Source organism: Mesocricetus auratus, unplaced genomic scaffold, assembly GCF_017639785.1.
Source record: "Mesocricetus auratus isolate SY011 unplaced genomic scaffold, BCM_Maur_2.0 Super-Scaffold_100010, whole genome shotgun sequence".
NCBI lineage: Eukaryota > Metazoa > Chordata > Mammalia > Rodentia > Cricetidae > Mesocricetus > Mesocricetus auratus.
In genome coordinates this window covers 20,216,478-20,241,190 of record NW_024429194.1, presented here as the reverse complement: position 1 = coordinate 20,241,190, position 24,713 = coordinate 20,216,478, and the positions used below count along the sequence as shown (strand labels likewise).

General features: G+C 49.6%; 1 protein-coding gene and 1 long non-coding RNA gene across 4 annotated transcripts in view; one reads left to right on the top strand and one right to left on the bottom strand.

Annotated features, from left to right (window-relative positions):
• The first annotated feature begins 2,505 nt into the window (after window positions 1–2,505).
• LOC121142612 lies at window positions 2,506–5,244 on the top strand. Of its 2 annotated transcripts, none has more exons than XR_005879635.1 (3): window positions 2,506–2,640; window positions 2,904–3,117; window positions 5,095–5,244. It is a non-coding gene; the product is annotated as an uncharacterized LOC121142612 (long non-coding RNA). The 2 variants fall into 2 exon arrangements; XR_005879636.1 differs by having other exon boundaries at window positions 5,092–5,244.
• Window positions 5,245–12,151: 6,907 nt separating this feature from the next.
• The window catches only part of Asb18 (ankyrin repeat and SOCS box containing 18), a 61,056-nt gene continuing 48,494 nt past the window's right edge, over window positions 12,152–24,713 (bottom strand). For both annotated transcript variants that reach the window (XM_040753053.1, XM_021234188.2), the window contains 2 exons: window positions 13,758–13,871; window positions 12,152–12,628 (listed from right to left, as the gene is read on the bottom strand). In XM_040753053.1, coding sequence (XP_040608987.1) covers window positions 12,443–12,628; window positions 13,758–13,871 — 300 coding nt within the window. In that variant the 3' untranslated portion in view covers window positions 12,152–12,442. The remainder of the gene's footprint in view (window positions 12,629–13,757; window positions 13,872–24,713) is intronic.

The following is a 24,713-nucleotide window of genomic DNA, read 5'->3' as shown; positions in this document are numbered from 1 at the left end:
GAGATCTGAAATTGCCCCTTAACTATAATGTTCTGTTTGTGTTGGTGGCGGCAAAGATCATCGGTTTAATGACTTCCGTGGTTTAGATGCTTTGCATTTCCTCTGGTTGGACAAATGCAGAGGGCTCCATCTTCCCAGTGCCACTGCAGCAATCTCAGTGCCCTGGGGGTGTGGTCTCCAGTCCCCGGATTTCAGGGATAGAAGCAGCCAAAATGAGATCAACTTTCTAGAGTGGCAGCGGGGCTAAGGAGAAGTGGAGGGGATGAGAGGGGGTTCTCTAGTCACAGTTGGAAGAAGGTAGACATCTCCCCCCCCCCACTGGTTCCCTGGAACACGTGTGAGGTTAGTAAGAAAATGAAGACTGCCCCCCCACCCCGTGTGTGTGTGTGTGTGTGTGTGTGTGTGTGTGTGTGTGTTGAGGGTGTGGCATTTTCTCTTAAAGATTCAATGTTTGCTGTCAAGTATTTAGTCCATATCAGGACTTAAGAACACACCACAAAGACTATGTGGACTGTGTCACCACCCCCCTACCCCAGCACTTTTCAACTGACACCCGAATGCTGAGGCAGGCCACACTCACGCATCCACTAAACGCGGAGCACATAGCTCCTTCTGGGGGCTGGGGTGGTGTTGGAGACCTGGTCTAACCAGACCCAGCAGAATGGACCTACGTTCTTAGCAGCAGAGACCCATGGTCTGGCAGGGATGAAGGGCTTCACACCGGCCTCTGGAAGCCCCTGCCTCCTACTCTCTTCCTCTTCTTCCTGAGCAAAGGGGCAAAGCTAGCTAGTCTTGGCTGGGGGATGAATCGAAGCCAGCTTCTCCAAGCAAAGCCTCTGTTCCTGGAAGTCTGAGACAATGAACACGAAGGAGCAGACATTGGCCCTGGTGCTCAGAAAGCAAAGGTGACTGACCACTGTGTGACCAAATTAGATGTTTCCTTAGTCTTAGAGGTGTCCCCTTCTTCTTTGTACCCCTTGCCCCCCTCTTTTTATTTTTGTTTTTTAGAATCTGAGCGTTCGGGAATTGGTGTCTGTGATATCTTGACCTTTATAACCACCCCCTCAAGTTTCTCACAGAGCCCCTTAGACAACAAACAAAGCGCATCAAGAGTAATCAGAAACTTAAGATGTGAGAGACAAGGCTGGGCTGTGGTGGCGCACGCCTTTAATCCCAGCACTCGGGAGGCAGAGGCAGGTGGATCTCTGTGAGTTCAAGGACAGCCTGGTCTACAAGAGCTAGTTCCAGGACAGCTTCCAAAGCCACAGAGAAACCCTTTCTTGAAAAACCAAAAATAAATAAGTAAATAAATGTGAGAGACAAATTCAACTACACACACACACACACACACACACACGCACACACACACGGGCACGGACACGTGTCCACCAAAGGAACTTAATTCAGCATATTGTAAAACTATTTGGATATTATCATTTATTTCATATAGAGTGAGCTGAAAATTTATTGTATATGTCAGCTTTACATTCTGTATCTTATTTATTTTATGTATATGGCTGTCTTGACTGCAAGGATATCTGTGCCCCCAGAGTGTGCCTGGTCCCCTCAGAGTCCAGAAGAGGGTGTCAGATCTCATGGAACCGGAGTTGCAGGTGGCTGTGAGTTGTCACCTGGGTGCTGGGAATGGAACCTGTGCCCTCTGGAAGAGCAGTCAGTGTTCTCAACCGGTGAGCGATCTCTCTTTCCCCCGCAGTGGATATTTTAATTTTAATCATCTTGAGGCTATTTCATATCTACAAACAGGACTCGAATATGTGTTACAGATTTTAATGAATTAATGAGAGGGCAGTGAGCACTTACTTTACATTTATTTAGTTAGTTTGCGTGCAGACTTTAGACGACGCCTATGGGTCCGGGTAATCGAACTGAGACCATCCATCTCGGCTGCAAAAACACCAGCATTTGATGGAGAATCACTGGGCTGCAGAGCGCCCCCTATGGACTACATAAGTAATGGCATCTGCTCTAGAGCTGTTGGGGTTTTGTGGTTCCAGGAAGCCGAAGAACCCTGGACCACAAAGGCAGAGGCGTCGGTTCCTTTATGTCTACAGTTGCACAAGGAAAATAGTCTCAATTTCTTTTTACTCTAAATGTCTAGGCCACAAGGGAAACCTGTGTAAAAAACCCTCCATCTCTGCACAAACGTAAGAAACGTCGGATTTCGGATGTGCCGGTAGAAAACCCACTTTGACTCCCTGTAAATGCCGTGCAAGGTTCTCCTTGGGCAGGTTTTGGGAGTCAGATAGATGAAAAACTTCTGTCGTCTGGGCCCGTACATCCTGGATGGACAGCTGACCTCACCCAGCCTCTGCGGTTCCACCTGCGTAATGGGCCGAAATTCCAGCTTGCTCTCTCACCAGCCCCTTGACTGAGTCACTAGAGGGGGATAATTAGTACAGTTGTTGGGTCACGGGTTGTCGTGCGCACTGTACTGCGTCTATCCTGCGCGTTGGCTAGGAGCCTGGCCACAGCGGCTGCTGGTGAGCATAGCTAATAGTGTGTCCTACGCCGGGACGGGATTTGCGGAGTGCTGGGTGCTCCCCAAGTCAGTGTGGGGGCAATTTCTCATGGTCTTAAAAAAAGTATCACAGGCCACCAAATGGTCCAGGATGCAGCACGGTATTTAACCACCCACGACGCCTCCAGCGAGGGAGGGGGTGAATGGTGGGGGAAAGGTCCCGAAGCTCCGCCCCTGGGCAGGCGCATCCTCGGGTGGAGACTTGGGCACAGAGGTCTTACCAGTCCCGGGAGCGGCCCCTGCTGTCTGCTCTCGTCCTAAGCCTAGCTTCCTCTGAGCGCAAGTCGCTGCCTTCCCGGCATAAGCTTAAAATAACAGATCTGCAAACTCTAAAGGTGCTAAACCTCCAACGCTTCCCTCCTAGCGGTAGGGGACGGCACCCCGTGCACTTTGGACTCCTGCTGTGCTCCACACTCGGTCTCCCAGGGCCACCACCTCAATGCCACCTTCCCACTTTCAAAAGCCTGAGGAGGAGGGGAGCAGGGCCAGGGCCGGAGTACCTTGGAAGGACCCAAGATGACCGAGGCCACTTTTCTCCCTTAGCCATTCTGGCTCGCCTGCGCCCTCTACCTGCCGCGGTAGGAATCAGCCCTCAGGGAGTCTAGGGGAGGAAGGCGAGAGGCGAGGCCCCCATGCTGGGCACTCAGGTCTCTGAACAACTCAGGCTTCGTTTCCACAGGAACATTTACCTCTGCTTTCCTCCTTGGCTTTTCTTCTCTTTCTTTCTCCTTTTTTTTTTTTTTTTTTTTTTGGAAAGGAGCAAACATTCCAGTTTTAATGTGGCTCAATTATCTCGTTTACACGACGTAAAATGTTTCTCTTTAACTCATTTCAATCTAGTAAATATGCTTCAGCAAGTAGCTAATTTTTCAGGGATGGCTTTGCCTCGCCATTTGCATATAAAGCGCTTTGGGGCCTAGTCTGTCTCGCGGGGCGGGGGGAGTCGCTAGCAGCGGGACCTCCTCCTCCAGGTAGGGCACCTGGATTTGACTTCAAAAAAGGCACTGTGTCTGGTTGGAGGGGCTCACCCCTCCCCCAGTGAGGCCTCTGGCCCTGACCAGCACGTATCCCGAGGAGAGGGCGCCTCCCCCCACTGGGTGCCACAAGGGGAGCGAGGGTCGGGGACACATCCATCCTCAAGTGCGTTTATTAAATCGCATCTGGAGATGGATGGACGTGGATAGCAGAGAGGAAATCACAGGGCTCAGTTGAGCAATCTTCTGGCTTTAAATTCCGAATAAAAGTCTGGAATATTCCCGGGTCAGAGGGGCACCGTCTCATTAAAACCACTCTCGTCCCGAAACTGCAATGCAGGCATTAAAGTGCAGTATTTTTCAATTAGAGCTGACGAATTCAATCAAAATTCCATAGATTAGGATGAAATGAGGCATGGGTCATTTACAGGGGAATTTAATTGCCGAGCCATTAGACAAATAGTATATTTGCCATTCCCGCGTTATCCATCATTTTCGACATCAATACCGGGGCCGCATCTCCCCGTCCCGCGGCCGCCCGGCGTCGGCTGTAAACACTCCCTTCCCCGTATCTTCTGATTATATCTGATTTCATTTAGGGCCATGGGGGATTATAAATGTTCACGCAATCAAGTTCATTAGGACTTCAAATCGCATTTCGGTTTGGGGTGGCTCCGCCGCCGCTGTGCTCGGAGCTCTTCCCAACCCCAGCGCGAAGCTCGCTGTCATCCTCCGCAGTCGCAAGCATCGCGGCGTCCTTTTGTCTTCCGACGCCGGGTTCCCGAGGCCTGGGCGAGCTGGGACACCCCACCCACAGATCCGGACTACCGGACGGTGGGCTGGACCCCTGCACCCCAGGCCCTACAGCGGGGGCTCTGCAGGCTTCGGAAGAACCCCTCCTCCCAGTGTTGGGAGGTGAAGCCCCCCCACGCGGCCTGGGGCGCTCAAGGACGCGATGCCTGGGATGCGCGAGCAGAGCGTTCCCCGCGTGTTCGCGGACCACGAGTGGGTGCAAACTACGCTTTTCCAGTCTCAGCCGGCACCGCGGGCAGTGTCTGGAGCTCTCAGAGGCCTGAGTCCCACGGACGCAGGCCTCTGAACGGCTCTGGGGACTGACACTGGGACCCCCCCACACCCCAACACAGCCTAGTTTCTTTTCACTACGAGGGCTCCGGTGGGGGCGGTACCCAGCCGAGCCATTCTCTGTTCCTATTAGCAAACCCGGGAGACAAAGGAGGAGGCTCTTCAGCGGCAAGAAAGGCTCAAGACATCCCTTCCAGCGCAGTTGAAAAATAATAGCTTAGTATTAACTGCTTCTCATAAAAATATACTTTCACAGAGATACAGTTACAAGAAGATACCCCTCATTTTATCCCCGAGTTTTGTGCTCATTGCTGTTAGCTGCCTCAGTAATTTAATTGGAATAGAACGTGAGAAATGTGTCATTTTTGAGGAACTTATGCATCACTTCCTAGAAATCTCATTGTGTTAACTAGAAGCCTACTGCGTTCTGTTTAGAAGCCGTAATCACATTTTTATGTGTCTGTATTACTCGTTAATGTGACCTCCTGTCTTTAGCAGATTAAAACGAATGTTCTCTTGGTAAGAACTGCAGCAAACTCCGGCGTACATCAGATCCACGGAAACCCCGTTTTCCAGGCTCGCCAACTTTTCTTCAGAACAGGGGAAAGGAAATCTGAAGAGGATTAAAAAAAAAAAAGCCTACCAAATGAATAATTACACACCAAATTAAAACCCTGCATTAAACGCACTCAACAGCAATATTGCGTCCTCAATCCTGTTTACTGCTTACAAATTGCATTACAAAGGAATCTACTCTTTTTATTGGAGTGATTAAGCAAACAGTTTTAGGACAGCAGAAACACGATCTGGGAGATTACATGGAGGCTGCAAGCCCAGCCACTTACATATTGCAATGGTATAGTTTTGCTAAAGCGCACGTTTAACACACAAATGAGGATCGGGCTGTCATTATGGTACCATAAAAAAGTCAACTGAAAATCATTTATTTATAAACACCTCGCCTGTACAATGTGCATATTTAGTACAAAGGGAGCAAGCAACTCCACAATCAATACTTTAACTACTGATTTTTTTAACTACACCCCGCGATTCTATAGGGTATTTATAGATCTGTCGTTTTCCCGTGCTCGCTTCCCTTTAGCAGGTGGGCCCCTTGGTGTTTTCTTCCTGTTTTAACTGTGGGCAGAGCAGGCCTGAGGGCCAGGGTGAGAGAGTTTGCTAATGGCGCCACCTGCAGGACTGGACGAGAAGGACTTCTCCACCTCTAGTCTTTCAGGGGGCTTCAGATTTATCTCAGGCTTATTGTAGCAATTTATTAAAACAATTGAATGTTTATGTCATCACAGAAAGAACATTCATGACCAATCCTAGAGTTTGCAGAATATTTTGATACTGGTAAACGATGCTTTAGCATTGGTGTTAAGATGGTGTGTTGACTAGAATATTTTGATACTGGTAAACAATGCTTAAGCATTGGTGTTAAGATGGTGTGTTGACTAGAATATTTTGATACTGGTAAACGATGCTTAGGCATTGGTGTTAAGAATGGAAATACCTGGATTTTGCAGCTACACATGGAAGATTTTCCAAAAGGAATACGCTTATTTATTTTTACTTTTTATTTCTTTTGGTTTCTCGAGACAGAGTTTCTCTGTGTAGTCCTGGATGTCCTGGAATTCTCTCTAGACCAGACTGGCCTTGACCTCAGGAGCCACCTTCGTGGGATTAAAGGTGTTCACCACCACCGCCCAGGTGGAATAATTTGCTTTTTAAAAAGATTTTACTTTTAATTATGTGTAAGTGTGGGTGTCTGTGCACGTGTGAGTACAGATGCCTGTGGATGCTCAGAAGAGAACCTGGGGTACCTTGGGGTATGGGCAGTTGAAAGTGCAGACAAGGCTGCTGGGGACTGAACTCAGGTCCTCTGCAGAACAGCACTGCTTAACCCCTGAGTCCACCCCCAATATGTCCTTGGAACAATGGGATAAAAGAGGCCTATCACGTGGTCTTGGGAGCAGACTTTAAGAGCTCAAAGCCACTTGGCATACCAGATTCTAGGGACTGAACAACTTGTTACGTGCCCCTGGTGAACTGGGGAGGCTGGGTGACTGGAGCCAACTGGATGGTTCTCCAAGCCTGTGTATAATGGTGATTCCTGTGGTGGATAAGTGTTCTCTGCACAAGTTCAGCAACCCGCCTGTCAGCGTGGGCCTGAGGGCTAACTCAGAGACTGGAAATGTGATTATACACAGTCGCTGAGATTAGCAGGCCCCCTCATAACCAGAGAGCCCACACTTTTCATTTTTCTTCAAATCACACGGCATCCGTGATTATTACCCGACTTCAAATTAAACTGACGCACACACTCTACCAAGATGCCCAGTGGTGCACCCAGAATTTCAAATGAACATGTCTCATAGCGCCTACTCACATACTGACTGTCCCTGGCCTCTGGGCTGTGTCGAGGTCCAGCTGTGACCATTTCCCTCTGTCTAGGGAACCCACCTCCTCAGGGTTGATGGCGGTGTGTTTCTGACTTCAGTGTGGTCGGATTACGAGCAGTAACCAGACACGCTTGATGGCAGGAGGAGGGAGACGTGCCTTTCCCCTCTTTTTTATACAAGTAGCAGGTGAAAGGAGCGCTCGTTTCCATGTGGGTTTGAAACCCAGGAAATATGCCACGGAGTCAATGCTAAGGAGCTCCAGAGAGAGCTGACTCATTGGTTAAAAGCATGCACGGCTCTTGCAGAGGATCCAAGTTCACTTTTCAGCAGCCGTATCAGGCAGCTCGAAACTGATGCTGTGATGACAACTCTGGTGGCCCACCAGCCCTAGCACCAGCACACACATATATGTGGTGACATATTATTTATGATTTATTAAAACTTGCCCGAGGATTCAGAAAGCAAAGTCAACCACAAGCCATAGACCCCAGGCACACACCTTTAATCCTAACAGCTAGAAGTTAGGAGGTGGTACACACCTTTGATTCTAGGACTCAGGATTAAAAGGTAGATGGATCTCTGTGAGTCCAAGGTCACCCAGATCTGCACAAGACTGATCCAGTCCTAAAGAGAAACAGCTCACTCAAAGATGATCTCAGAATCTGGGATCACACGCCTTTAATCCCAGCATTAGGGAGGTATATAAGACAGGAGCAGGGTCTCAGTATCAGGCATTCGTTCTCCAGCCACACTGAGGATAGGAAGACATTTAGTCTCAGGATTTTCCAGCAACACTGAGGAGAGGCAGCAGGATCAGCCCATTCAGCCTGAGGTAGTGGTAATAGCTAGTGGCCCGCTACTTTGCCTTTCTGATTTTCAGTTTGAAGCTTGAAGCCCAGTATCAGTCTCTGGGTCATTTATTTTTCATGCTACATGCATACATACATACATACATACATATAATTAGAAGATAAAATAAGTCATTTGAAATAAAATAAAAAACATAAATGTTAAGCATATAGAATTGCTCTAATGTTAAGCATATAGAATTGCTCTAGACTCTAGGAAAAATACGCTGAATGAGAACTGTAACAGAAGGGAAAGAAGGAACGACTTGATAAGAAAAAAATCAGGGTGTTTCTTATCTGCTGGAGAAACAGCAAGTTGAACTAGTTTAGTCTCAGAGGAGCGTGGTTTTGGAAGTTTATCTTAAGTAATTGATAGTCCCACTTCCTTTTCTTTCTTGTAATAGCCATCAGAAAAAATCCTATCAGTTCTGTTTTGCTAAAACAAAGCAAATTCCTAGCAATCGTTAAACTCTGGAAGACCATGGATGAATTCCATTTTACATGGTGATTGGCTTAGTGCCAAACAGCCACGTAGCTGTTAGGGACTCACACAGTTATAGTATTCACTCAGGACATCATTTGTGTGTCATGACACCCAGGAGAACCTGGGTGGTTCACAGGCTATGTCCATCGTCTTGAAGCTGTGACATCATGCTCTGGAAAGGTCAGAGGGCAGAGTGGAAAGCTCCTGGTTGTCTGGAGGGTCAGTTTATCGGTGTTACTGCTACACATGGCCCATGCCAACAAGGATGGTTTGGTTTCGGGTCATGCATCCAAGTGCCTGCACACCAGGAATGTGGTAGCCCTCACTCAACAGAAAGGAAGAGGGAGGTGGCTGGAAGCAGTCGTTCCTCCCCAAGCTCCTCTTGCCCTGCCCCAGTGGCTTCAGAAAATCTAGGACAGTGGTTCTCAACCTTCCTTATGCTGTGACCCTTTAATACAGTTCCTTGTGTTGTGGTGACCCCAATCATAAAATTTTCATTGCTACTTCATAACTGTAACTTTGCTCCTGTTAGGAATCATAAATATCTGTTTTCTGAAGGTCTTAGGTGACTGCTGCAAAAGGGTTGTTTGACCCCCAAAGAGGTTGAGAACTACTAATCTGGGATGTTACCCTGCTTTATTTAGCTACCAGGTCCACGGGAAGCAGGGCAAACAATGAGTGTGTGGCTGATAATGCATCCGAGCCCAGGCTCTGCCTCCAGCAGACTCGCAAGAAGCTCAGTTAAATAAGTGGACAAATGTCAGTAGAGAGATAAAACAAAACGCACGCTGGAACCCAGCTGAAAATAGCAAATATTTGTGAGGGCACGGAACAGCCGGTAGCCTTGTGTGTTGTGGGAAGCGAGTCGAAGATTTCTTAGTCAAACAGAAACTCGAGGCAGAGCCGCTGTCTGAGCCAACCCACTGCCAGGTATTGTCAACCCGACAAGATCTAGAATCAACTAGGTGTGTCTGTGAGGGATTTCTGGATTGAGTTGAGGTGGGAAGCCTCAGGCTAAATGTGAGCGGCACCATCCCCTGGGCTGGGGTCCTGGATCAGTGAAAAGCAGCAGGTGAGTTGGGCACCAGCATCCACCTCTCTGCTTCCCCAGTGTGGATGAGGTGTGAACACCTCCCCCAGCCCCGCCCTCCGTGGTGGAATGTACCCCCTCCAAATGGGAGTCAAAGAAGCCCTTTTATCCCTTAAATTGCTTCTTGCAAGGTATTTGATCACAGCAACAGGAGAAATTGTGAGGGGTGGGGGGTGGGGAAAGGGTACCCTGATAGTTGAGGGATACACCTGGAGCATTTTTCTCAGGTCATTTGGAAAGGAGAGGGTGGCTGAGAATATGGCCACAGAGAATAAGCACATACTTTGTCCGAATTTAACGCGGCCTGGGCTTCCAAGTCACTTGCTGGTGTTTTGCCTTTTTCTCGGCTTCCTCCTACTATCTGTACAAACAGCCGGAAGCACCCATCGGGTTCTTTCTCTAGGCTAGATTCTGGGCCTCAGGGAGACTTAGTACCGGCAGTGAAGTGTCACAGATGAGTGGAGAATTCCAAACGTTCAGAACACACAGACTGTGAGATTCTAAACCTCCATGGACCATGTCACCATCTCTAACCTAGCAAGAGGGGTGCCAGTAAGCAAACTGCAGTCTACTTCTTTGAGATAACTGCTCTTGCTGATGCGTGAGGGTGCCTGACTCAGAATTCATCTACTGTGGCTGTCACCATGGGATGTTCGCCGTTATCCAGTGTACCGTATTCCATTCCAGGGCAAAGCAGCCTTCCCAGTTCCTCTCAGAACTGCAGTTCCTAGCCCACTCTCTGGTTTTCCATTCAGTGAAGTTCAGATCTCTTGGAGGCACAGGCCAAGGTCTCCTGGTCTGTCTGTCCCCAAATCTCTCCAGAGCTACCTACTTGCAGCTGCCAGTGTGTGGGACCCTTCCCTTGGAGAGGATACATCACTCTCCCTCCACCGTGCTCTGCACTTAAGTACACGCTTGCCTTTGCTGGAGTTTTCCTTTTGCACACACAGTGGAGACGTCGGGAAGTCCAGGTAGGCGGGCTGGTGGAGAGCCATCTTCCTGGGAGACAGTCTTGAAGCAGTGTTTAGTCACCCTTTTGCTGGATAGGCCAACTGACCTTCTCCGAGGGCAGCATGAGGACAGGTCAGCCAAAGGAGCTGGAAGGTGCAGTCTTGCCACTCCCTTGGAAGAGCCAGTGTGATGAGACATGGCTACCCACTGTGCCTCATGCCTGCTGTCTCCTTTGTGACAGCCACCCTCAGCAGGAGGATCCTACTTGGTCCCCGCTTGTAGTCTTTCCCAAGACTCCTCATGTTGCAGGTGTTTGTGGGTGTCTGAACTCCCTTCAGGCGTTGTAACAATAGGCGCGTGTGCTCCGCCCTCTCTAGATTCACCTCTCAGTAGCATCTCGTTTTGGCTGTCATTAGAAAGAAAAGGGGCCACTCTGCTTATTTTTAGAAGATGGTCATGAAGAGTTCTTGCTTTAAAATGCTGGCTATGGTTCAGTGGTATCGCCCTCGCGTAGACATCATTGCTGTGAGTAGACAGTTCAGTCTTCACCATTCCAAGAAGGAAGAGCTCATCATGCCACAGGGACCAGCCAGGAGGCCTCAGGCTGCGTCAGGCGGTGGGAGATGGGGGTAACCAAGGAAGGCAAACAGTCCTCTATTACTTGCCATAGTTGCCTCTCCCTCAAGCCCTCAAGGGCAGAGCTTCTCTCTCTCTCTCTCTCTCTCTCTCTCTCTCTCTCTCTCTCTCTCTCTCTCTCTCTCTCTCTCTTCTCTCTCTCTCTCTCTCCTTCCTTCCTTCCTTTTCTTTCTTTTTTTGAGACAGGGTTTCTCTGTGTAACTCTGACTGTCCTGCAACTCACTCTGTAGACCAGGCTGGCCTTGAATTCAGAGATGCACCTGTCTATGTGTCCCGAATGCTGACTGTACTACTATCGCCTGGCCAACATTTCTTTCTAGGTATCTGGTTGCTGGAGAGGTCAGGGCAGAGCAGTCTGACTGGGAGTCTAACAAAGGAAGTGGCCACATGTGGGCTCTGGGATGACTTGTTTACGCAGGACAAGCATGGTCAGCAGGGAGTTTCTTCTTCTTTCTAGGGATTGGCTTTCCAGGGTTGGGTTGTCTCTTAGGGTCAGCAAAGCACCTTATGTTAAAGAATGTAGAGCAAAGAGAGTTCAGGCCTTGATGTTTGGACATCTCTTGCTGTGTGACACCCAGGCTGCGCTCAGGTGGCTCTCAGTCCATGTGCTTTCCTGGCATCTGGCTTCCGGCGTCATTCACTAGAGCTGATCAACAAGGATTGAAAGAGGGTTTCAGGCAGAAGACTCCTAAACAATAAAGGTCTTGCTTGCCATCCTCCAGAGTCCTGAGAGTGCCCGGTTCTCATGTATTTGCAAGCACAATGGGCCCCAAAAAGGTACACCTGATCCTGGAGCCGGTGTCCTAGCACGGGGCTCCTGTGTTCTGGGCACAGCTCCCCTCAATTGGCTGGTTCCAGGAGGGGTGGGCAGCCTTTCCTCCAAGCCCAGGGAGGAAGTGCCCATGCTGCTGACCCACAGGCGCTGGAGATACACCTTGGAAACCACTAACATCTTAGTCTGACTTTGGTTTTGAGCACTTTCCGACAGCAACTGCTGAGTTACTGACCATGTGTTCCTCACAAACAACCAAGAGACAGGATTTAAAAAGAAATTACATTTATTTACTTTAGATGTGTGAATGTTTTGCCTGAATGCATTTATGTGCATTCAGTGTCCACGGAGGTCAGAAGAGGGCGGTAGATTCCCTGGAACTGGAGTTATGGAGGATTGTGAGCAACTAGGTGAGTGCTGGGAATTGAACCCAGGTCTTAACTGCTGAGTCATCTCTCCAGCTCTGATAACAGAGAGGGGTTTTATTTCTAATTCCATTTCAAGGTAAACTTGAGGATTGTGGATCTGTGCCTCCCTTGGTCACTTGGGGGCTGGAGGGGGCTGGATGTGCAACCCCTCCCCAGTGCTGTCCCTCACATATGGCCTCCTCTGCAGAAAGACAAAGACGCAGAGAAGAACCTAGGCTCCAAGGCTGTACTGTCAGTGCAAAACACCCTCTGGCTCCAAGAGCAGGTAACCTTGCAGGGTCTCGGGTAAGGGTAGCTGGGGCACAAGGCGAAAGCACTTCTTGCCTAAGAGTTTTCGGATGGTAACGCGGCAAAGGTGCTGCAGGCAGCGTGGGGAGTGTGCCGAGGCGAAGAGAGACCTGTAGAAGCGCTCGTGCATCTAGAAAAGAGAGGCAGAGTGAGCCAGTGTCTGCAACTAACAAACATCCTGCCTCGCAGGAGCACTGCTAACGCATGCCATCCTGTGGCTCACAGGTGCCAGGCAGATACCGCAGAGGGAAAACGCTGTCACCTGAGATCTGGCCTCCACTCAGAGGGTTGACATGGTTTTCCAAAGTGAAGCTCCCATTATGTCAGAGGGACACACACGGTGGGCATGACGTCCCGCAAGCCCTTTCTGCCCTGCCCTTGGCACAGCAGCCCTAGGGCTCCAGGGGTGGCCCCATCAATCCGAAGCCGGCCAGACAAGCGATCTGTCTGCAGCAGTGGGCTCAGGCGCCCCGCCGAAGCCCAGCATCTCATGGCTGTATAAGTCATTCAGTAACACACACAGTGAGACCCCGGAGGATTCTCTGGGAGCATCTGGAAGGGGGCCTTCTCCCTCTTTGTGATCAACGGTCACCTGTGGACCCTGTCACGTGTGGATGTATGTAGTGCTCGCAGTAGTGCAGGTCACATGTCACAATCTGCATCTGCTGTGCATGGCCAGGGGGGCGTGCCTGGAAAAGGAGCAGGAACCTGCAGCTTCCTTGCCTCCCTCCTTTCTCATGCCGGCTTCCTAAGCCCCAGCACTGTTAAAGCCATCACGGGGTGGTCGTTTGCTCCTCATGTCCAATACTGCTTCACGACTGTCCCTTGGTGAACACAGAGGACTGGTTCCATAATCTCTGAGGGTACCAAAATCCACAGATGGGCCAGCCTCTTATGCAAAGCAGCCTCCTGTTTGTGCGAAACATACACATGCCTCCCGTTTGCTCTCAAGCACCTCTAGATTATCCATAATGCAACAACGTAAATGCTACCTAGAGCGGTGGTTCTATGCTGTGATGTTTAGAGAATAATGACAAGCGATGAAGGTCTGTGTATTTTGGGGGATCCAATGTACACCCGATAGTTTTGACCTATGGTTGGTTGACGCTATAGGGGTGATGCCCACAGATCACCGCTCACCTGTTCTGTCTTCCTTCTTTGGATTTTTACTTCCTGCGTTTGAGTGTAAAACTAGAGACAGAGAAGTGAGAGGGACTGAGTTCTGGAGCATCGGGGAAAGGGGAGAGGCGGCTTCTCACCTGGTAAACCTCTTCAGGAATCACCTCCTGCCAGGACTCAGAAACACGGAGCTGACTGTAGGAGTTGAACAGAACTTCAATGACGGCTGGCACCTGTGCACAGGCCCTCAGCACCTGGAGGGAAGTAGGGAGGCATGATGCCGGGTGGCAGGCTTGAGATCCCAGGGGAGAACGGCTGGAGATGCAGGCATGTTCCAACACTTCACGTCTGCCACTCCTGGTTCTCTGACCTCAGAGGCCCAAGGCACACTTCACAGAGTGATGATGCCAGACCCAGTGTTTCCAGTGAGCGACCCCACCAGGACCGGGAGGCCCACATCCTCTGGATGACTATCTCTGCTGTTAGGGCTGGGGCTTAGTGGTCAGGTGGTTTAGGGGCAGGGGTGGGCTGAGGATACTTATGGGTGACAGCCCCTGCCTCTGCTGAGCTGCTCAGAGCAAATGAAAGCAGTTCAGTGGGCAGTGTGGCCTGAGGATTGTGTTCCCAATTTCCCACAGTGTGTGTGTGTGTGTGTGTGTGTGTGTGCGTGTGTGTGTGTGTGTGAAGTAAGAATAGAGGGGAAAGATTGTTTTGCTGTTGACTTTCCACTTGGTATGGCCTTTGCATTTTATTTCACAATTCCCACAGAAAGCAATGATTTTTTTGTTTCCTTTGAAATATTTAGTTTTATTTTGACCATGTGTCTATCTGTGTGGGAGTATGTGCGTGTTTTACTCAGGTGCTGGTGGCTCACACCTTTAATTACAGCACTTGAGAGGCAGAGGCAGGAGGATCTCCATGAGATCTAGGTAAGCCTGGCCCCCGGAGTGAGTGCCAGGAGAGCCGGGGTTACATAAAAGTCTCAAAAAAAAGTCACAACAAAACAAAAACCCAAACAGATTTATTACTATGTATATGTGTGTGTACTTGGATGGGATGAGTTACTATGCCCCATGAGCCTGTTTGAGGAAGCCAGAAGAGTGCATCTGATTGCCTGGAGCTGGAGTTACGGGTGTTGAGAGGAAGCCCAGTGTGGGTGCTGGGAACGGAACCTGGGTCCTCTTGAAGAATAGCAAGCACTACTTTCTGGGTAGATAAACATTTTTGCAGCTACTCTTCTTTCATTTCTGATGTTAATATTTCTTACCTTAAAAATCTTATTACATTGGCTATAGTCTTATGTTTTGTATTACAACGTTGATAGTTGGCATAATCATCTTATTCCTAATTTTTGTTTGGTTTTGGAGATAACATCTTATTATGTAATCCTCAATACCTGTATTTTCTGTTAAAACCTTTTAAAAATGATTTGTTTATTTTACATACATTGGTGTTTTGCCTGCATGTATATTGTGTGAGGGTGTGGGATTCCCCAGAAGGAATTACAGATAACTGTGAGCTGCCGTGTGGGTGTTGGGAATTGAACCTGGGTCCTCTGAAAGAGCAGCTAGTGCTCTTCACTGCTGTGTCATCTCTCCAGCCCTTCTTCTTCTTTTTTTAAAGATTTATTTATTTATTTATTATATAGTGTTCTGTCTGCATATATGCCTACAATCCAGAAGGGCTGCCAGATTTCACTACAGATGGTTTTGGGCCACCATGTGGTTGCTGGGAATTGAACTCAGGACCTTTGGAAGAACAACCAGTGATCTTAACCTCTGAGCCATCTCTCCAGCCCTTCAGCCCTTATTTTAACTTCTTAAAATATAAAATTTCAATTCTCTTAGTTATTGGGAAGAACTTAAAAAGTAGACAATTGTTGGAATTAAGAAGACATAATAATTGTTTAAAGTTTTTTGTTTGTGTTTGATTTTTTTTAGAGTTGGCATTTCTCTCTACAGCCCTAGCTATCCTGGAACTCACTCTGTAGTCTAGGCTGGCCTCGAACTCACAGAGATTCTCCTGCCTCTGCCACACCCAGTCTCATTCAAAGTATTTTTTAAGGACTCAAATCCAGGCCTCATGGCAGGCAAAGGTCATGCTGGCACACTACACCAATCAGGTGACAACGGTTGCCTTTGGCATCGTCAAAGCTTCGTACTTAGTTGCAGGTGTTAATTTCTTCTATGGCTACCAGCACATTTTTAAGAAACTTTTTTGGGGTCAAAATAACCTACATTTTCTTGGTAAACAATCTCCACTTTAGAGAAGTTTAGTGAGGAGATGTGAAAAGTCACAGGCAGGGCAAGGATGAAGGGTATCACCACACCCTGTAAGAAGCACCTTCCCCCACTCCCAGGCCCCCTCCCCCGCTGTTCTATAACCCAGCACAGGGGTGTCTGAGGCAGCTGAGTGGAGGAGACCAGGGACTGATTTCATTCGGAAATGAGTGGTGAGAAGAGTTTCGAAGAGATCATGTTTCCACGAGTCCAGGGAGAGGCAGTCCTCAGAGGTCCACACTCAGGGTGGCCGTCTGCAGGGAAAGAAAACTTTTTTCATGGTTTCCAACCTCTTGGTGGCTCTCTTAGTCTCCTGGGCTGTTTTCTCACTTTTTTTTCAGAGAGGGATGTCCCCCTCTTCATTCCTGTCCCCATCTCTTTCTCGTCTCTCATCCAGTTTCTTGGCCTTTGATACCATCTCCATGCCACTGGTCTCCAGGCTTTTTGACTCGCTTGAACTCTGGGCTTAGATATCCAACGGTTTCTTTCAGATGCCCTCTTTGTCCCTCCTAGACCAGGTGCACTGAGCTCTTAGTTTCCTGGGTCACACACCTGCTGCCCTGGCCTTGTCCTTGGCCATCTTAGATGACGGCAGCACATCTGTCTTTGTGACTCTCCGGCTGGAAGCCTTGGTTCCATCTTTGATTTCCATTTCTTTCATGCTCTACACCCAGTCTATGAAGAAGCCCCCACAGCTCTGCCTTCCAGGTCCATCCTGAATCAGGGTACCACACTAGCCTCAGTGTGGGTCACTGTGTCAGGACTCCAGCTTGCCTCCTCCTCTCCCATTCTCTTCCTCGTGGCAGTGAGGAGGGTTTAATGGAACCCTCCTCTACACCCAGTCTATGAAGAAGCCCCCACAGCTCTGCCTTCCAGGTCCATCCTGAATCAGGGTACCACACTAGCCTCGTGTGGGTCACTGTGTCAGGACTCCAGCTTGCCTCCTCCTCTCCCATTCTCTTCCTCGTGGCAGTGAGGAGGGTTTAATGGAACATCAGTCAAGTGAAGTCATTGCTCTGCAGACATCACCAATGGCCAAAGTCACAACTGTAAAGGGAAGCCTTCCCGCCAGCCTGGTTCCAGAGCTGCATCAGTCCCAAATGAACACACAGGAGGCTATATTAATTATGAAGCTGTTGGCCTTGCTTGTTTCTTACTGGCTAGCTCTGACTTAAGTAATTACCCCATAATTGTTAATCTAAGTATGTCTCTTACCGGAGAAGTTTCCGGGCTTCCTACCCCATGGCGTTACATCTCGACTTTCTGTGTTTCTCCTACCCAGAGTCCTCCTGGATTCCTAGTCCCACCTATCTTGGTTCCCTACTGGCCAACAGTGCTTTATTGACATATACACAGGACTTCCCCAACACACAACAGTGTCCCCTGGAGCCATTTCCAGCTCCCACCCTCGTCATCTCTGAACACCTTCATCCACCGTGGTCCCCTGCTATTCTACATGCAGCTCGGGCTTCTCCAGTCTCGGGCCACAGACCGACTGCTCATCCCCAGACCTCTGCACACTTGATGTCCTCATTTCTCTGAAGTTTTCATTCAAAGGCCGGCAACCTTAGCTCCCCACACCAAATCCACGCCTGCCTTCTCACTCTGCTTCTTTCCCCCATGAAAAGCATCAGGATAAAAATGAGGTCACCAACCTTAGTAACAACAATATAAGGTCAGGAAGTCCTGTGGGAAGGGTTTGCGGAGCTACATGCTAGCCCAAGATTGGTGAGCACAGCCTCATACCGAAGACCCTGCTGCAGGGACATTTGCCAACACCTGCTTGTCCAGCTTCAGCTAATGTCACCCTTGTTACTAACTCTGAGGCTGAGGGTTATTATTTAAAAATATCATACGCAATTCTCTTTATTAAAAATATCTGTGGCTATTCTTGTGTATGTATGTGTGTGTATATATGTCAGCAGTGAGCGTGAGTGGAGGTCCAAAGACAATCTGCCGCAAGTCAGTTTCTCCTTCCACCTTAGCGTGTCTCGGGGATTGAACTCAGGTCACCAGGCTTGTTGGCAAGAGCCTTTGTCTACAAGGCATCTTGCTGGCCCTTGCAACTCTCCTAATTTCCTCTTTTGCTTTGAGAGAAGATCTTGTCTATCCTAGGCTGATCTCCAGCTTGCCATCCTTGCCTCAGCTTCCTGCACACGAGGTTCCAGGCATGTTAAGCCTCGCTTAATGTTTGCTTCTGAAGACCTTCTTGACCTCCCCTGCTTTGCATCTCCTCCCTGTCCACGATGGTGCGTATGCTCCCTGGGTAGTTCTCTGCAATCTCCTGACACATGACACTGTTCTGAGGAGACACACTCTGTGGTGTTCAGGATGACATCTCCCGGGCCTTCTCATGTCACTGGCTTATTATGCCCATGGCTGATAATATCTTTCTGCCTGTTTGGCTGCAGACTCCTTGAGGGGGGATGATGCTCTCTGATCTGCTCACCCATTTTTCCATGGTACCCAGCATCTTGCCGGTACCTGACTGTTGCTCATACATATCTGCGGAATAAATAATTGAACAGAAATACTTTCTTGTTATTTAAAAAAGGATCAAAGGAGATGTTTTCTAAGCTGTTCGTATCTGAAAATGTCTTCTTTCTTTTGGCATCAAACGAAACCCATCTTGGCTCAGACTAATATTCTAGTGCCCAAACGTTACAAACATATTAAGGGGTTTTCAGCTTCCCTAGCACCCCCTTATGCTTTGCACAGGGTCTTTTCCTCCATGAATCTGCTGTGTGGGTGTGTTTCTTCACCCCCTAATTAATGCCACTTTTCAACTGCTGACGAAGGCTGAGGATTTAGCTTAGTTTGGTAGCGTGCTTTCGTACACATAACACTCTGGTGTGGGGGAATGCTCTCATATTCCCAGTGCTTCTGAGATGGAGACAGGAGGTTCAAGGTTGTCCTTAACTATCAGCAAGTTCAAGGCCCGCCTTGGCTACATGGGATCTTGTCTCAAAAATACACGTAGAGGATATTTCTTTGTCTGTTGCTGATATTGTAGCTGAGAAATCTGAATCTAGCCTGAATTTTATACCCTTAGAAATAACCTCTTGTCTGACTGGATAGGTAGTAAGTTTTTTTTCAAGTATTTTAAGGGCAGTTTTGCTAGAATGTCATAGATATGTTTTCTGTCATGCCCTTGTCAAGAACACTCATTTAACTTCGAATTAAAAGTTAAGACTGTTAATACAGTGGAGTTTTCTTCTGTTAAGTCTTTGGTTATGGCTCCCGATCCCATTGTCCTAGGCTCATCTTGAATAACATCACCATCTATTGGTTGGCTTTACAGTCTGTTCTTTGAGCCTGCTCTTTCCGAGTTCTCTGCTTCCACCTGATGTGCCTTGGGATGGAACTGACGAGGTGATATTTATTGTCCAGAGACCATGACTGTCCAGGAAGCCTGTCGCCAAGTCAACGGCAGCGGTAGGGTGACAGAGGTCTCGCACCAGGAAGTGGCCTCTGAGTCAGGAGGAGACAAGATGGTGTGGGTTGGGTGCGGGAGGTAAGCAAGAGGGGAGGAAACCTGGCTTCTTTTCCCTCCTCCTTATCCATGGAGCACAGACTGGCTAGGCCTCTCTCTGGCCACTCGGGATACGGAGCAGAATCAGGCGCAGCAGGGAGGGAAGCGAGAACACACAGCAGTGTGAACAGCATCCCGACTTCAGTCTGTGCGGAAGCCCTGCTTGCTGCATGTTTCTCTTCATGTCCTTCTGCCGGCTCCTCTCGGCGTCTGTCGCCCAGACCCCAGAAGCTGTCTTCACTCAGCTCTTCTTCTAGGTCGTCTGCTGAGACACACCTCTTCCCTACTTCTCAGATGCCGTACTTTTTCTCTTTTCTGCTGTTACCTGACCTCGGGAACCCATGGAGTGTGTGTGTGTCCCATGCACAAGAGTACATGTGTTCATGTCTGTGCCTGAGCATGCAGAGGCCGGCATAGCATATTTGGTGTCTTCCTCGGCTCAATCTTGAGTTACTGCCTTGGGACATGGTCTCACTCAACGGGAAGCATACAGTGTGGGTTGGCTTGGTGTAGGCTTCAATGGACGAAGCCGTTTCCTCTGCCGAGCCGGAAGCCGAACTCCAGGAAAAGAGACCGAGACTTCCTGTGTGCTGTCTTTTATACCTTCCCCCCGTAACGCCCCCTAGCCATGCCCAAAAGTGGGCCTGGCTAGTGACGTAGTTCCGCCTACGTACGTATATGTCTTTACGTCCAGCCGTATACGTCTTTAGTCCTGCCTAAAGTGGGTGTGGTTAGCGGTGTGGTAAACCGCCCTTTTATTACCTCATCTGTATGCGCCTCTAATAAGTCACATGTTTAATGGCGGCATCAGACTTCCTCCTACAGCTTGGCTACTCAGGGTAGTCTAGGGATCTGCTTGCCTCCATTCCCATCTCCAGTGCTGGGGTTACGGGCTGCATGCAGCTGTGTCTGGCTATTTTTATGTAGGCTCTGAAGACTCAAACTCAGATCCTCATGACTGCAGAGCAAGCGCTCCTAGCACTGTGCCATCACGCCAGCTCCAGGTTCTCTCTCGGGACTGTAGAGCTAGTGCTCCTGGCACTCCAGATGGCTGCCCAATGTTCCTGGCGAGGTCTGCCTGGCTGTCTGAACATGTGCAGCCTAAACACTCACAGCCCTACCACGGATGGACGCTAATTGAGAGGCCACCATGCTAGACTTCCTTTCCTGCTCCCTTCCTTTCTTCTCTTGCTTCTGTTCCCAAAGACATCTTTAAGAAGACAGGAACCACTGCTTTTTCTAGACTGGCCATCATATTGACATTGTAACTCTACCGTTTATTTTGTGTATCCCCGTGTGTCAGGCGTGTGTGTGGAGGTCTGTAGACAACCTGACATAGCCTGTTCTCTCTCCACCACGCGGGTCTTGAACTCAGGTTGTCAGGGTTGTGGGCGAGCACCTTGACCCACAGAGCCGTCTCTCATGCTCCATATTGCATCATCAGAATATGCTATCTCTGGTCCATTTCTTCCAATGAAATGACCATCGCCAAGTCAAGCTTAGGCCGTTTTCGGAAAAGGAGACAGAACGGAGTGAGCCGCAGCTGCCAGGCTCTGAGCCGGGAGCACCTCCCTGCCTCGTCTAGCCCGGCATGTCCTTGTCCCCTCCAAGATGCCCTTTACTTGTTGACATTTCTGTTGTCCTCAGTCCTGGTCCTGGGTCATCACCTCTTACTCATTCACCCTCTTCTCTGCTGGGCAAGCTAGCCCCCAGACAGTCTCCAGCTTCCCAGGTGTACTCTGGTACTTTCTGTTTCCTAAGGCCATGCTACCCTTCCCCCCAACCCTGCTCCTTCCCTGCAAACGTTAAATGGCTCCCAGGGACTGACTGCATGCAACTCAGACCTCCCCCACCTAGGGTAGAAAAGAGCTGCCCTCCCCTAGAGCCGGCCCCTCCCCCACCCCAGGGTCATAGACTGTGACAAAGTCTTATTGCCTGTCTCCAGGAATTCATTTTCTGTCTCTCCCTCTGTTCCACCTCTCTGGGGCTCCCCGCCCCTCCCCAGCCCCTCAGCACCGTGCCCCTCGTGTTTGCCAGGCAGCTGGCTGCCTTCATTATTTTTACGCCAACACAGTTTAAAAATCTCCGCTGCCTCCTTGCTGTCTGCCGAGAGGCGGCTGCCACATTACTCTGACACGTTGATGTCATTAGTGTCCAAGCGCACGCTCTTCAGCTAATGAGGCGGCAGAAAGAAAATTAAGGGGAAAAATCACACAGGCACATTGCTTTATATGTAGATGGAGAAATAAAAGAAGGGTAGGAAAACAGAGAAAAGCTTCCTGATGGCTCCCATCCCTCCTCCCCTGGAGACACTGCTGCACAGCGGGCAGCCAGGGAAACCGGGCCTGCGTTTTGACCACGGTTCTGCAATCTCTTGCTCAAATCTGGTGAAATTGCGGTGAGTAGCTGAAGTCACTTTGCCTAATTCTGCAATTAGGCACAAAACAAGAAATCAGGCGGCTGTGGTTCCAGCAGCATCAACATCCAGGAGTGGCTGAGGCAAGACTTGGGATCTGCAGTTGTTTCTGGAATCTTCCTTTGCATTTCCAGCTCCCTGTCTTCCTGATGTGAATTTTCACAGCACCCAGTGGTTCCCTTCTGCTCTCTCCTCCAGTTTCTTCTTCACACTCAGGCAGGTTCATTTCAACACACAGATTTTTGTTAATGTCACCTCCTTCACTTAAAATGATGATTGTCCTTAGGCAAAAGGCCCAGGCCTTCATAAGTCCTGCTCAGCCGTTTCAGCATGAGTAGGGGTGTAAGTGTGGGTGTAAGTGTGGGTGTGGGTGTGGGTGTAAGTGTGGGTGTAAGTGTGGGTGTAAGTGTGGGTGTGGGTGTGGGTGTAAGTGTGGGTGTAAGTGTGGGTGTAAGTGTGGGTGTGGGTGAGGGTGTGGGTGTAAGTGTGGGTGTAAGTGTGGGTGTAAGTGTGGGTGTAAGTGTGGGTGTGGGTGTGGGTGTGGGTGTAAGTGTGGGTGTAAGTGTGGGTGTAAGTGTGGGTGTAAGTGTGGGTGTAAGTGTGGGTGTGGGTGTGGGTGTGGGTGTAAGTGTGGGTGTAAGTGTGGGTGTGGGTGTGGGTGTGGGTGTAAGTGTGGGTGTAAGTGTGGGTGTGGGTGTGGGTGTGGGTGTGGGTGTGGGTGTGGGTGTAAGTGTGGGTGTGGGTGTGGGTGTAAGTGTGGGTGTGGGTGTGGGTGTAAGTGTGGGTGTAAGTGTGGGTGTAAGTGTGGGTGTGGGTGTGGGTGTAAGTGTGGGTGTAAGTGTGGGTGTAAGTGTGGGTGTGGGTGTGGGTGTGGGTGTGGGTGTGGGTGTAAGTGTGGGTGTAAGTGTGGGTGTGGGTGTAAGTGTGGGTGTAAGTGTGGGTGTGGGTGTGGGTGTGGGTGTAAGTGTGGGTGTAAGTGTGGGTGTGGGTGTAAGTGTGGGTGTAAGTGTGGGTGTGGGTGTGGGTGTAAATGTGGGTGTAAGTGTGGGTGTAAGTGTGGGTGTGGGTGTGGGTGTAAGTGTGGGTGTGGGTGTGGGTGTAAGTGTGGGTGTAAGTGTGGGTGTAAGTGTGGGTGTGGGTGTGGGTGTAAGTGTGGGTGTAAGTGTGGGTGTAAGTGTGGGTGTGGGTGTAAGTGTGGGTGTAAGTGTGGGTGTAAGTGTGGGTGTAAGTGTGGGTGTAAGTGTGGGTGTAAGTGTGGGTGTGGGTGTAAGTGTGGGTGTGGGTGTAAGTGTGGGTGTAAGTGTGGGTGTGGGTGTGGGTGTGGGTGTAAGTGTGGGTGTAAGTGTGGGTGTAAGTGTGGGTGTAAGTGTGGGTGTAAGTGTGGGTGTAAGTGTGGGTGTAAGTGTGGGTGTGGGTGTGGGTGTAAGTGTGGGTGTGGGTGTGGGTGTGGGTGTAAGTGTGGGTGTGGGTGTGGGTGTAAGTGTGGGTGTAAGTGTGGGTGTAAGTGTGGGTGTAAGTGTGGGTGTGGGTGTGGGTGTAAGTGTGGGTGTAAGTGTGGGTGTGGGTGTGGGGCTTGCTGTTTCCTCTCGGCCACCATGGTCATTTTCCCCAGAGGCACACATTCCACGCCTGCTCTGTCCCAGGGCATCTGCCCGTCCTGTGCCTGCTGTCTGTCACATGGCCCTCCTAGGCTTTGGCCCTCGGATCTGGGTGTGCTCAGTGCCTGTTTGAGGTTTCCGATACCCCAGTGTGATGCTTAATTTTGACTGTCAACTTGACAGGATCTAGAATCATCTAGGACAGGGATCTTAGTGTCTGTGAAGGAGTTTCCAGGCTGGGGTAAACGAGACAGGAAGGCCCACTGTAAATGTGGGCAGCTCTCCTGTGGGCCTGGGCCCAGTATGACAGATTTCTCCAAGCACCAGCGCCCAGCTTTGTCTGCTCCCTGACTTCAGAGCGATGTGACCAGCTGCACCGCACTCCTGATGCTGTGGGTCCCCCACCATGACACTCTGTACCCACAAATCGTGAGCCAATGTAACTCTCTCTCTCTCTCTCAAGACAGATTTCTCTGTGTAACAGTCCTGGCTGTCCTGGAATTCACCAAGCTTGCCTCAAAATCACAGAGATGTGACTGCCTCTGCCCCTGGAGTGCTAGGATTAAAGGTGTGTGCCACCACTCCCTGGCTAGATCTGTCTTTCTTAATTTGCTTGGTCAGATATTTCATTACAGCAATGAAAAAAGTAATACACACAGTCAGTCAAGGCCAAGACCCAATTTGACACTTGCAAAGTCAGGTAGTTCCGTGGCAGGTCTCAGCGAGTATGATTGTCTTATCCCCAAGTCAGGTTGCTCACAAGGGCAAAAGTCTGTGTGCTCCTGTCCCCAATGGAGGACCACAACATCTTAAAATTTATTATTATTGTTTGAGACAGGGTTTCTCTGTGTTGGAGCCTGTCATGGTACCAGCTCTGTAGACCAGGCTGGCCTCGAACTCAAAGATATCCACCTGCTTCTGCCTCAGGTCCTCTGCAAGAGCAGTATGTGCTTTTACCCTTCAAGCCATCTCTCCAGCCCCTAAGCGTGGTTGTTAAATGAATACATGGGTGAGCACATGATGGATGGGCAAGGGGGACCGGCAGCAATGAAGCAGCTAGGGGAATCATGGCTGGCCCTGTCCTTACACTTCCGGGAGTCACTGGTAGGCCTGCAGCTCAATTCCTCATAACCCTTGCAGGTGGCCGGCCCCTCCCCGGGTAGCACATCTTGCTTCAATCAAAACAGGGCTGGTTCAGAGAAAGAGCACAACAGGAAGGGACGAAATGCAAAGGGCTCTGGAGTGGGTCAGTGACATCATGGGACAAATAC